The sequence below is a fragment of the Erpetoichthys calabaricus genome, chromosome 11 (genome assembly GCF_900747795.2).
Source record: "Erpetoichthys calabaricus chromosome 11, fErpCal1.3, whole genome shotgun sequence".
In the NCBI taxonomy this organism is placed as follows: Eukaryota; Metazoa; Chordata; class Cladistia; order Polypteriformes; family Polypteridae; genus Erpetoichthys; species Erpetoichthys calabaricus.
Genome location: NC_041404.2, coordinates 97384360 through 97398826, shown reverse-complemented (window position 1 = coordinate 97398826; position 14467 = coordinate 97384360). Strand labels below are relative to the sequence as shown.

The 14467-nt window shown below is 39.7% G+C and overlaps 1 protein-coding gene across 4 annotated transcripts in view; it reads left to right on the top strand.

Annotated features, from left to right (window-relative positions):
• Nucleotides 1-13943, top strand: part of rbm10 (RNA binding motif protein 10) — a 395465-nt gene extending 381522 nt beyond the window's left edge. For all 4 annotated transcript variants that reach the window (XM_051933537.1, XM_051933536.1, XM_051933538.1 and 1 more), the window contains 2 exons: nucleotides 12098-12186; nucleotides 13640-13943. In XM_051933537.1, the coding sequence (XP_051789497.1) occupies nucleotides 12098-12186; nucleotides 13640-13718 (168 nt within the window). In that variant the 3' untranslated portion in view covers nucleotides 13719-13943. The remainder of the gene's footprint in view (nucleotides 1-12097; nucleotides 12187-13639) is intronic.
• Nucleotides 13944-14467: the final 524 nt, after the last annotated feature.

Sequence of the window (14467 nt, the reverse complement as noted above, 5' to 3'; positions counted from 1 at the left end):
CTAGTTTTGCATTTGGCTACAGTCAGTGTCACTACTGGTATCATGAGGCGATACCTGGACCCTACAGAGGTTGCACAGGTAGTCCAACTTCTCCAGGATGGCACATCAATACGTGCCATTGCCAGAAGGTTTGCTGCGTCTCCCAGCACTGTCTCAAGGGCATGGAGGAGATTCCAGGAAATAGCAGTTACTCTAGGAGAGCAGGATGGGTATCTCCTTTTTTGGGCATGGAGGAACAGGATGAGCACTGCCAGAGCCCAACAAAATGACCTCAGCAGGCCACTGGTGTGAATGTCTCTGACCAAACAATCAGAAACAGACCTGAGGGTAAGTGAGGGTGGCCTGAGGGCCTGACTTCCTGTAGTGAGCCCTGGGCTCGCTGCCTGGAACCGTGGAGCTTGATTGGCATTTTCCATAGAATACCAGAATTGGCAGGTCCACCACTAGCACATTGTGCTTTTCACAGATGAGAGCAGGTTCACCTTGAGCACATGTGACAGACGTGAAAGGGTCTGGAGAAGCTGTGGAGAATGTTATGCTTCCTGTAACATTGTTCAGCATGACCAGTTTGGTGGTAAGTCAGTGATGGTCTGGGGAGGCATATCCATGGAGGGACACACAGACCTTTACTGGCTAGACAACAGCACCTTGTCTGCCATTAGGTATCAAGATGAAATCCTTGAACCCTTTGTCAGACCCAATGCTGGTGCACGACAATACCCAGCCTCATGTGGTGAGAGTGTGCAGGAAGTTCCTGGAAGATGAAGGAATTGGTACCATTGACTGACCCCCAGACTTGCCTGACCTAAATCCAATAGAACACCTCTGGGACATTATGTTTCTGTCTATCTGACGCTGCCAGGTTGCACCTCAGACTGTCCAGAAGCTCAGAGATACCCTGGTCCAGATCTCGGAGGAGATCCCCCAGGACACCATTCGTCTTCTCATTGGGAGCATGCCCCGACGTTGTCAGGCATGCATACAAGCACGTGGGGGGCATACAAACTACTGAGTGCGATTTTGAGTTGCTGCAATGAAATTTCGACAAAGTGGACTAGCCTGCTGCATCATTTTTTCACTTTGATTTTCAGGGTGTCGTTGAATTCAGCCCTCTGTAGGTTGATCATTTTCATTTCCATCAAATGATGTGGCATCCTTTCGTTCCTAACACATTACCCAGTCCATATAAGTATAGATATCCAGCAGCATTTTTTTCCCATTGAGATCTGATGTGTTTTAAAAGTGTTCCTTTAATTTTTTTGAGCTGTTTATATTATTTAAATTAGAATTAATTACAAAATCTCTGTCGTCTTAGTTCTTTAAAACCACTGCTTCCTAAATTGATGTGTAAGCTCTACTGGGACTTTTGTCCTAAAGACAACAGATGGACTGATTTGCTTAATGTTTACTCTAAAGAATATCTTCTCAAAGCTCAAATCTTTTAAAAGAACGGTTAACAATATAAACCAAAAATAATTACTATTTGTATAAAATAATATTAAAAGATGCCATAGTACTGCATGACAGAAAGTAAAACACAAAGCTCTTATTTTCATATTTTATAAAGTTTTTCATTTGCACATCACCTGTAGCTGCATTTTCTAAAAATTACCACAGTTCAGCAGCTCTAGCATACAAAATGGGATTCAACAAAAGCCTGACACGTTGAAATGATTCCACAGACAAAAAATCTTCATTTTTAAAAGCTTTTTAGTAAAAATTCAAAGTAAAACAGTTCATACAAAAAAGAAAAAATTAAAATAGCAATAATTAGAAAATTTCTGATTTTGGAGAAGTTCTCTTCAAAGCTTAAATTTTGTTACATTTCTAATCATTACAAAGTCACTTCTAAACATTTCTGAACCATTTCTAAACAGTAAGAAAACTGTATGTCTATTTCATTTCTAAGCTGAAAAATGGGTCTTTTAACACTAGAATTACCAGAGCCTACGAAAAAACTCGTAGATCTGTCCCACCTTAAATGGTGTCTTAAATCCGTTCACACCCCTCCGCCAGCGTCTTTTGTCATCTAAATGTGCTGATAAACACAAGCTTCAAGCAGCCGGCTATTCCATCCCTCCACCGACTTAGAACATGCACGAACTTCTCCCAGCTCATGCCTTGACTGATTATCTGGGAGTGAAGTGGAGTTTTAGAGTGGAAATAATAGATCGTTATTTGGAACACACGCATTTCATGTGTGTTCCATTTCTACAGCAATCTGTGCAAACACATTTTTAAAACAGAAACGTTTTTCATATTCTAGTAGTAAATGATAAAATGTAGGCATAAACTATATAATGTATGAAGCCTGAAGTCCATATATCAAAGAAACACTTTCACAAAAGGTACAAATATAACAAAACATGTACGCTTTTATTCAAAAATATAACTGCACAAAAAAAAGCCGCATTAGCATGCCACATTGACACATGTTTACTACAACCTCCGCGGTGGCGTAATGGTATCAATTCCTGACTGGGAATCAGAGGGTGATGAGTTCAATCCGTCATGATTCCGTTTTGAGAAGTGAACTGCTCTTATTCTTACAATTTTAGAATAAAAACATACATTTGATTTCAGTCTGTAACAGCCGGTGTAATTTATGATACTTGTAAAGGTTAGCTTTGTTTTTTTTTTTTTGTTTTTTTGTTTTTTTTTATTCACTTTTCATTCTCTCAGTCGCGTTCAGAATCAATCCATACAACCCCATCTGACACTGCTGTTTTCACATAAAGACGTGCTATAGCTCTGCAGTGTACCATGATGCATACTACCGCCGCCCCCCACCCCAAAAGGATCCTGACACACAAACGCTGGCGAAGCTGCCTTCTTCGTATCTCACCGTCACTTGATTTTCTTTTTATTCAGTTTTATTGAGTGTTCCTGCCAGTCCCCACATGTTGCTGTATGCTGTTTCTTTTGTACTCCAGGACATGCAGAGGAGAGAATGGTAAAGAGCAGTAACTTCGGCGCTATATGCAATCATCAGACACTCCCCATCTGACACTGCTGTTTTCACATAAAGACGCACTATAGCTGTGCAGTGTACTTGTGACTGCATTCTCGTACCAATGTTTGCGAACTGAAGTGACTGTGTGCACTTTTCGTGGCATTACACGTGTATTTTTTCAGCATGCCTGTATCGCTCAAACACAGGAACAAATGTTGGTGTACAAGTATAACAAAACAAGTGCACTTTTATTCAAGACTATAACCGAAGAAAAAAGAAAGCAAGTTACAGTTGGCGGTTGATACGACAGCTTGCGTGGTGCAATGCTAAGAACTGCTGATTTCCAATCCGTGCTATATAAAATCATCACATTCAAATATTAACAGTTCCCACACACCCAAGGTCCACCCTTCCTACATTTACGACATGTGTACTTGTTGCAGTGTACACACCTCTCTGTGCTGTGGTTCCTATTACACTGAATGAGATCCTGACACTGTACTTTCTTCCCTGGGGGAAGCTGAGGTCTTAGAACTGAAGCTTGTTGATGCTGCATCATATTGTCTTTTTCCATCGCATTTTCCAGTAAGAAGCATCAACGAAGTTCCTCTGCAAGGTGAGCCATGAACACTCTTCCTTTCTCAGTGGACCCCGTGCATGCCTTGTACAGTACATGTGCGTTCATCGCTGCTAGGTCAAGGATGTTGTAGAACACAGCAACCGGCCACCTGCGTGTTCCTGTTCGCACTGAATAAGCACGCGCCTTCTGGTCCATGATGTCAACGCCACGCTGGGGAAAAAAGAAAGACAAATATATGTGATATTTTGAAGAAATCATTTTATCACCAGAATAGCACCAGAAAACTTCGTCACACTAATATTTTTTTCATTAGCATACCTTCATGTGGTTGTAGTCTGTGACCATATTTGTTTTTTTTTTTTTTTCTTTCAATCTTGCCCAATCTCGACATCATGGTGCATTGGGCTGAGAATGCAGACAGACTTCTTATTTTTGGGCACATACACTGTCAGCATGGCACTGGGAGATCACCAGCGTGGAGAATTGTTCGTGTACTGAACTGACTTTAGCTGCAGGTAGAAGTTCCCATCGCACTTTATTCATGGTGCCATGCAGAGTTGTGTTGCGGTGCAGCAATCCATTAGCCAGCGGAAGTGACGTGAAGAGGTTGTCTGTTGTTATGGTTCTGCCTTTGTCCATAAGCGGCTCCATAAGCTTTATGACCACAGACTTGGAAAGTCTTTCTCCCGTGGGATGACTGGGATCTTTTCCTAAATAAGGAGTGGCATTGCAAATGTACTTTGTCTCCAAATCTGCCGCAATCCAAAACTTTATGCCAAATTTGTCAGGCTTGGTCGCAATGTATTGTAAGAAAGGACAACAGATCTTGGTTGGAAACAGTTGGTCATCAGCTGTAATATGTTGCCCTGGGTTGTAACTCAGAGCACAGTTCTCAACAAAACGTTTCCAGATGTCCGAAATTGCAGCAAATCTGTTGTTTTTCACACGTTCTGCACTGGTGTCTTTGTTGTCAAAGCGCAAATTTCACATGATAGTCTGGTAGCGGTGACGGGGCATCGTATCTTTGATTGCCGGTACAACAAATAGTTCTGACCAGGCATCAGCCACAGCACCAACTGTAGTCATCGCTGTTCTTGTCAAAAGAATGGAGATAAATGCCATCAGTTCAGAGAGGGAGAGGCTCCAGCTGGGGTCTGCTCTACGACCTTCATGGACTGTGCAGTCTCTGATTGTCAACAACATACCTATGTCGATCAAACACAAGAAGCTCTGCAGTCTACTGGTTACTTTACGCTGCAGGAAGATAAGTAAATAAATAAAGGTAAATAGGTAAACAACATTCAATGTGTCTTTTATACAAGTAACATAAAAATGTTTTCATATACAGACCATCAAAAAACATTATTGAAATCAGGACTTAGCACGATACCTTGGCGAGCTCCGTAGGTCCGGCTGCTTCGCTGAAGGACATGTGTGTGATAGATTGACTGGCAGGACGACGCCCAACTTCTTGCTGTATCCAAATGGTACCATCTTTTGCCTTTATGCCTGGTGCAGCTGTGCTGTTCTTATGTTTGACTGGACGTTTCTTGCGGGGAGGGCTTCTGTTCTCTTTCTCTGATATAGAATCCTCATCTGGGCTCTCCTCTGTGTCTGTCTCGTCGTCTTCCTCGATATCAAAAATAAGTTCCTTGCCTCCGTCTGAGTCGCAATCGTCCATTTCTTGCAGCAGAGCCAAAGCCTCCGAAGGGTACAACCTCCTCTTTCGTGACAGAGCTGTGGCCATTGCAGTGTCTGTTTGCTCAAAATAATAATCAAGCACAACTGATTCACCTATGTTTGTTTGTCAGGTTTTATCTCGCCACATCAGAGAATTCCACATCTGAGAATTCCCTGCAATTTGCAGCTCCATTCATTATCTCAAAACACCACGCACATTCACAGTAATTCCCAGTTATGTCCACCACTCACACCCACACCCACAACCATACAGAAGCGATTCATCCATGTTTATGTCTCAGCTTTTTATCCCGCCACATCTGAGAATTCCCTGTAATTTGCAGCTCCATTCATTATCTCAAAACTCCACGCACATTCACAGTAATTCCCAGTTATGTCCACCACTCACACCCACGCCCACAACCATACAGAACTGATTCCACATCAGAGAATTTCCAGTTCCAGCATAAATTCACACCCGATCTGATGCTGTTCATTTTCAAATAATATTGCATTAGTGCGATGAAGTTTTCACATATATTGTCTCTTTCTTTCAGGTGTGTAATAGCATAGAGCATAGAGAAGTGTGTACATTGCTTCTTACAGGAAAAGGCGATGGAAAAAGTGCACTTGAATAAAAGTGCACTTGTTTTGTTATACTTGTACACCAACATATGTTCCTGTGTTTGAGCGACACGGGCATACTGAAAAAATACACGTGTAATGCCACGAAATGTGCACACAGACACTTCAGTTCGCAAACATTGGTACGAGAATGCAGTCACAAGTACACTGCACAGCTATAGTGCGTCTTTATGTGAAAACAGCAGTGTCAGATGGGGAGTGTCTGATGATTGCATATAGCGTCGAAGTTACTGCTCTTTACCATTCTCTCCTCTGCATGTCCTGGAGTACAAAAGAAACAGCATACAGCAACATGTGGGGACTGGCAGGAACACTCAATAAAACTGAATAAAAAGAAAATCAAGTGACGGTGAGATACAAAGAAGGCAGGTTCGCCAGCATTTGTGTGTCAGAACCCTTTGGGGGGGGGGGGTGGGCGGCGGCGGTGGTAGTATGCATCGTGATACACTGCAGAGCTATAGCGCGTCTTTATGTGAAAACAGCAGTGTCAGATGGGGTTGTATGGATTAATTCTGAACGCGACTGAGAGAATGAAAAGTGAATAAAAAAAAAAAACAAAGCTAACCTTTACAAGTATCATAAATTACACCGGCTGTTACAGACTGAAATCAAATGTATGTTTTTATCTTAAAATTGTAAGAATAAGAGCAGTTCACTTCTCAAAACGGAGTCATGCGGGATCGAACTCGTCACCCTCTGATTCCCAGTCAGGAATTGATACCATTACGCCACCGTGGTGGTTGTAGTAAACGTGTGTCAATGTGGCATGCTAACGCGGCTTTTTTTTGTGCAGTTATATTTTTGAATAAAAGCGCACGTGTTCTGTTATATTTATACCTTTTGTGAAAGTGTTTCTTTGATATATGGACTTCAGGCTTCATACATTATATAGTTTATGCCTACATTTTGTCATTTACTACTAGAATATGAAAAACGTTTCTGTTTTAAAAATGTGTTTGCACAGATTGCTGTAGAAATGGAACACACATGAAATGCATGTGTTCCAAATAACGATCTATTATTTCCACTCTAAAACTCCACTTCACTCCCAGATAATCAATCAAAGCATGAGCTGGGAGAAGTTCGTGCATGTTCTAAGTCGGTGGAGGGATGGAATAGCCGGCTGCTTGAAGCTTGTGTTTATAAGCACATTTAGATGACAAAAGACGCTGGCGGAGAGGTGCGAACGGATTTAAGACGCGATTTAACACTACAATTACCAGAGCCTATAAAAAAACTCGTAGATCCATCCAACCTTAAAACGCTTCGCACTTCTCCATCAGCGTCTTTTGTCCTTTGCTGTTTTCTGCTTATCAACACATTTAGACAGCCTGCTATCACATCCCCCACTGGCACACAGTTTTCTCAGCTCAAGTCTGCTTACCTGCGTGTCAGTTGCTTAGAGTTGTATAGAATGAGAAGTCAAGCAAAATGACACCTTTTATAAATACTATATCGTTATTTGGAACACATGCATTTCATGTGTGTTCCGTGTCTACAACAATCTATGTACAGTAAACACATTGTTAAAACAGAAACGTTTTTCATGTTTTAGTAATAATTCAGAGAATGTAGACATGAAGTGTATAATGTGTGAAGCCTGAATTCCAAATATCAAAGAAACACTTTCACAAAAGATACAAGTATAACAGAACAAATGCGCCTTTTTCCAAGACTATAACCGAAGAAAAAGAAATCAGGTTAGTGTTGCTTGTTGTCCTAACTTCTCGGGTAGTATACTGGTTAGAGCTGCTGACTCCAATTCAGAAGGTTCTGGGTACGTGTCTTAACGTCTCCCAAAATAAACATTTTGAGTAGTAAGCTGTTCTTATTGTTAATATTATACAATAAAAGCATACATTTGATTTGCATCGGTAACAGCCGATGTAAATGTATAGTACTTGTCAAAGTTAGCGTCTTTTTTTTAGTTTTAGTACTTTTACTTTATTTACTTATCTTCCTACAGCATAAAGTCACAAGTATACTGGAAGAGCTTCCTCTGTTTGATCGTCAAGGGCATACTCACAAAGTATACGTGTAATGCCACGAAAAATACCTGCTGACACTTTAGTACGCGAGCAATGGTACGAGAATGCAGTTAGACTTTTTTTTGGGCACATACACCACGCTATTGTTTAGATCTGGACGGTGTAGCGTTGGCAAGCTCTGTAAGCCATGCTGCTTCTTTGAAGGACAGATGATTGGCAGGATGACGCCGGACTTTCACCTTTACGACTGGTGCAGCTGCGTTGTTCTTATATGTGAGTCGACGTTTCTTGCGGGGAAGGCCTCTGTTTTGTCCGATCTGAGCTCACCTCTGTTATAGCGCGTCTTTATTTGAAAACAGCAGTGTCAGATCGGGGCGAGCATGAACACTAACTTTGACAAGCACTATAAATTTTCAGCAGTTGTTACAGATGTAAATCAAATGTATGTTTTTATTGTATAATATTAACAATAATAGCAGCTCTCTACTCAAAACGGCAAACTTGAGAAGCTGCCAGCATCGAACCCAGAAGCTCTTGATTGGGAGTCAGCAGTTCTTAGCATTGCACCACCACCTTATACACATGTCGTAAAGACGGTCCTTGGGTGTGTGTGGGAACTGTTAACATTTGAATCTGATGATTGTATATAAAACCGTGTCAGATCTTGTGTGCGAACGAGACTGGGAAAACTGTGGACGTGGATGTGAGTGGTGTATGTGACTGAGAATGACTGGTGTGAAGCCTGAAGCCCAAATATCAAATACACACTTTCACAAAAAGTACGAGTATAACAGAACAAGTGCGCTTTTATTCAAGAATATAACCAAAGAAAAAAGAAAGCATCTTACGGTAGGCGGTTGATGCGACAGCTTGCGTGGTGCAATGCTAAGAACTGCTGACTCCCAAATCAAGAGCTTTTGGATTCGATGCTGGCAGCTTCTCAAGTTTGCCGTTTTGAGTAGAGAGCTGCTATTATTGTTACTATTATATAGTAAAAATATACATTTAATTTACGTCTGTAACAACCGCTGTAAATTTATAGTGCTTATCAAAGTCAGCGTTCACGCTCGCCCCGATCTGACACTGCTGTTTTCAAATAAAGACGCGCAATAACAAAGGTAAACTCAGATCGGAGAAAACAGAAGCCCTCCCCGCAAGAAACTTTCCCTCATATATAAGAACAATGCAGCTGCACCAGTCGTAAAGGCGAAAGTCTGGCGTCATCCTGCCAATCACCTGTCCTTCAAAGAAGCAGTACGGCTTACAGAGCTTGCCAACGCTACACCGTCCAGATCTAAATACTAGCATGGTGTATGTGCCCAAAAAAGTCTAACTGCATTCTCGTACCATTGCTCGTGTACTAAAGTGTCAGCAGATATTTTTCGTGGCATTACACATATACTTTGTGAGCATGCCCTTGACGATCAAACAGAGGAAGCTCTTCCAGTATACTTGTGACTTTATGCTGTAGGAAGATAAGTAAATAAAGTAAAAGTAGTAAAAATAAATAAAGATGCTAACTTTGACAAGTACTATACATTTACATCGGCTGTTACAGACGCAAATCAAATGTATGCTTTTATTGTATAATTTTAACAGCTCACTACTCAAAACGTTTATTTTGGGAGATGTTAAGACTCAAACCCAGAACCTTCTGAATTGGAATCAGCAGCTCTAACCAGTATACTACCCGAAAACTCAAGACAACAAGCAACACGCAACACTAACCTGATTTTTGTTCTGTTATACTTGTATCTTTTGTGAAAGTGTTTCTTTGATATTTGGAATTCAGGCTTCACACAATATACACTTCATGTCTACATTCTGTCAATTATTACTAAAACATGGAAAACGTTTCTGTTTTAACGGTGTTTACTGTACATAGATCGTTGTAGACACGGAGCACACATGAAATGCAAGTGTTCCAAATAACGATATAGTATTTATAAAAAGGTGTCATTTTGCTTGAGTTCTCACTCTATACAACTCTAAGCAGCTGACACGCAGGTAAGCAGACTTGAGCTGAGAAAACTGTGTGCCGGTGGGGGGATGTGATAGCACACTGCCTGCTGTTTCCTGCTTATCAACACATATAAAGGGCAAAAGACGCTGACGGAGAAGTGTGAAGCATTTTAAGGTGGGACGGATCTACGAGTTTTTTCATAGGCTCTGGTAATTCTAGTGTTAAGTCCCTGTGTACTGGGACCTATTCTAAACAACTGACTCAATTATCACACTGTATCTTAATTATAGCAAGAAAGTTCTATCTCTTATTAACTTACCGTGGGTAAAAGGATATACAATTGTCTATGGCTATGACTAAGCAAACACTAATATGAATTTAACTTAACTTAAAGCATTACATCACCCATTTTCTAATTCTTATTGGTCCAGTAGAAAGCTAAAATGTACAGCTTTTATTGGCTTGCTTAACGAACAACCCAGACAGCAATGCAGAGAAGTTTTTCGATAATTCTGATGTTTATATATTCCCTTTTACTTATGTATATATTTATATTTCAAATTTCAAAACAAGAGTTGACACCAGGCCATCCTCCAAAAGTACTCACCTCACTGTGTGTGCAGATGCACTTACATCTGCCTGCTGCCATTCCTGAGCAAGCTCTGCACTGCGGGTGCCCCGATCCCAAGCCATGAATAAAGAATGGTACCAAAATATCCTCCAAGACACTTCTCTCCAAGAAAAACATGAGGGACAGACTGATATTCTGAAAAAGGTACAGGGATTGGACTGCTGAGGACTGGGGTAAAGTCATTTTCTCGGATGAATCCCCTTTTCGATTGTTTGGGGCATCTGGAAAAAAGATTGTCCAGAGAATAAAAGGTGAGTGCTGCCATCAGTCCTGTGTGTGCATCCTGAGACCATTCATGTGTGGAGTTGCTTCTCAGCCAAGGGAGTTGGCTCACTCACAATTCTGTCTAAGAACACGGCTAGGAATAAAGAATGGTACCAAAACATCCTCTGAGAGCAACTTCTCCCAACTATCCAAGAATAGTTTGGTAACAAACAGTGCCTTTTCCAGCATGATGGAGCACCGTGCCATAAGGCAAAAGTGATAACTAAGTGGCTCAGGGAAAAAACATCAATATTTTGGGTCCATGGCCAGGAAACTCCCCAGACTTCAATCCCAAGAGGCAGGTGGACAAACAGAAACCCACAAATTCTGACAAACTCCAAGCATTAATTATGCAAGAATGGGCTGTCATCAGTCAGGATTTGGCCCAGAGTTTAATAATAATAATTCTTTACATTTATATAGCACTTTTCTCACTACTCAAAGCGCTCTCCGCACAGGGAGGTTGATTGACAGCATGCCAGGGCGAATTGCAGAGGTCTTGAAAAACAAGGGCCAACTCTGCAAATATTGACTCTTTGCATAAATTTAATGTAATTGTCAATAAAAGCCTTTGAAACTTATGAAATGCTTGTAATCATACTTCAGTATACCATAGAAACATCTGACAAAAAGATCTAAAAACACTGAAGCAGCAAACTATGTGAAAACTGATACGTCATTCTCAAAACCTTTGGCCATGACTGTATTACCTTCCCTTTTATTCTTTAATTATTTTTATTGAATTTATTAAAAGCAGGTAACATTTCATACAAACAAGTAAAACCTAACAAAACTAAATTCAATTCAACCCCCAACCAAGAGAAACAGAGGAAGGCCAACTGCCAGAGTAGAATGTTTCAGAGTAGAAAAGAAGGAAGGGAATCCTATTCCCCAATATAAAAGCTTATTCTAAAATGTTATTGATTAGATCGTGCCAGGTTTTTAAAAAGTTTTGAACAGATCCACTAAGTGAGTAATTAATTTTTTCCAATTTCAAATAATATATAACATCAGTTACCCACTGACGTAGAAGAGATGGGCCAGGATTCTGCCAGTTGAGCAAAATAAGTCTATGTGCCAGTAGTGTAATAAAGGCAAATACAGTTTGTTTATACTTCTCCACTTTAAGCCCATGTTTGTGAGTACACCAAACACAGCTGTTAATTTTAGAACTGAAACGCTATACCAATACATTTAATATTTTATAAATTACTTTTCTCACCCTGCACACCATCACAGGACATTTACAATACCTACAATAATGTTATGTAAAGGTACAAGACATTTCAGCAAAGCTTTAAGATGATTAATCTATTCATTGTATATCTGAATGAGCTTGTATTAGTTTATCCTGTTACAATACATTAGTAGTTGTTTTCTTTTTCTTTTGCAGAGGAGATACCATGACACAATACCCGAGAAAAGTTTACTGTCTGAATCTGTAAATGCCAGGAAACGCAAATTCACATCTGCAGCTGAAATGTAAATGCTTCCTTTATTTTTTTTTTTCTTACAAACCATTCTTCAAAAGACAAAATAAATTAACGTGATTCAAATGTTATTTTGTTATTGGATCCTTAACATTTTGGGAATGATTATCTACCGGAAAAGCTGGCCATGGCCACAGACAGCCTATTGTAATTGTACAGGTGTCATTCTAGTAATACACATGAAGGAATGATTTCATGTAGCTCAAAGAGAAGCGCAAAGAGAGTTTTGAACTTGAGAATGTGTTGCACAGTGAGCTACTAGGGTCTTTGCTTACTGCGAGCAATGGGCAAAATAATTTGTGCAAAATTGTGTTCGCTTCTAGAAAAATTTGTGTCATTCACATAAGAAAAGACTTAGTTCCCGGTTGGGATGTGAATAAAAGAACATTTAATCGTTTAGCCAGTTGGACATTGAAAACTGTTTAGGGTTAGTATTTGAGCCCCCCTCCCCCTGACCATTACTCCCAAACAAAATGCATTTCACAGGTAAAAAAAGTGTTAATATAGCTTATTTATCAAGTTGTAGTCCAATTCTACAAATCAAATTAGCACAACTGAATCAAGTCAAGTGTAATAACAAAGCAACCCCAGATCCAGGTAAACCTGCTTTCAGAATCTTTCTCACTTGTGCTCCTCATTTTGCCTGCTCTGATGACATGCATGATCAGAACTTATTAATTAATACAATGCAATAGTACAAAATACATTATTCTCTTGTAGCAATCCTCAGCAAGTGTCTCAAGGCAAAATGCCAGACTAGATTATACCAGTTGCTAAATACTGAACTATATACTGTATACAGATTTGTATACAGATTTGTTCAAATAAAACAAAAACTAAATAGAAACTAATTAATATAAATGAAAAATAACAATATCCGTCCATCAGTTAATTGTAAAATCACAGCTAAATTGTAGAAAAGGAGTCAGACAAGCCAGACACAGTCACAATCCTAGAGACCTTGGACAACAAGCCACCTTCCTCCTACTTGCCAGTCTACAGCTGAATCAGTGCTGGGTGAGCCTGATGAAAGGACCCTTCTACCTGATTATTCCAGTGCTTCTTTATCAGAGATAACTTTTCCATAGGCAGGCAAACAACTTGGCAGTAGAGCAGAGGCAGCAAGTGCCACATGAGAATACAGAGAAGCCAGATATAATAGCAAGTTTTATTGGTAACCAAATAAATCTATACACTGAACAACGCAATCTAAAAAGACCCTATGTATGTCACTACATACTTAGAAAGAAATAGTTCTATTGTTTGGAGGTTTGTTATGTGGAAGATTCATTGTTACTTTTTCTTTTGTAGGTTTTGCTGCATTCCATGATATTTGGTACTAAGATACAGATGATTGCAAAAAGAAATACATATATGATTTTGAAAAATAATGGTACATTTACCCATTTAAAATGAAAATAATTTTATTTCTTGTTTTATTTTAGTGATACTCTTGGGGAGAGTTTGGGTGCTCGACTGCTGCAAGCTGGAATGAGAAAAGGTTTGCTTTCCCACAACAACTAGCAGAGAATTAAAGATCCTGAAAAGAAAGTTGTCTTTTTTCCTGTAATCTTTCAGTTTAGAAATGCAGTGTTGTAATAGGATGTATCCGTAATATTAATCTTTTTAAATGTTGTGAACATCATTGCTTTTGTAAACAGTTCTCATATCTTGGTCTACTAAATTTAAACGATATTTCTTTATGTATAGACTGCAGTATGGATTTTTAATAAAAACAAAATTGACTTTCAGCTTACGTTATTTGCTTGAAAAAATATACAGCTTACTGCTACTTTATCACCGTTAGGAGACTTAAGATCCAAGAAGACTACAAGAAGCACAGCAGTAAAATCAATATCTATTTATGCATGTATGTGTGTCTATCTGTATGTACACTCTTTGGGCATTTTATTAGGAAAACTAACTCCTTAATACAAATAGCATGTTCATCCAAACAGCCAATTATGTGACAGAAACATAGTGTATATATATCTTTATATATACAGTGTGTGTATATATGTTGTGGTCAAGGAGTCCCAAACCCCAGATACAACTGTAGCACCACAATTGCGGGTTCAAATAAAGTTGTTTTAATTCACAGAGTTCCTTAACAGGCTTTTTCCACTCAGTCCAGCTCATTGCAATTCAGTACCTTACAATAAAATATGTTCTAATCCTTCTCTTTTCTCGCTTTCCTGTCCTACTTGAGTGATCCTTGTCTGCCTCCTCTTGACTCCCTGGGTGAGGCAAATTGACTCCTTTGATGCCAAGCC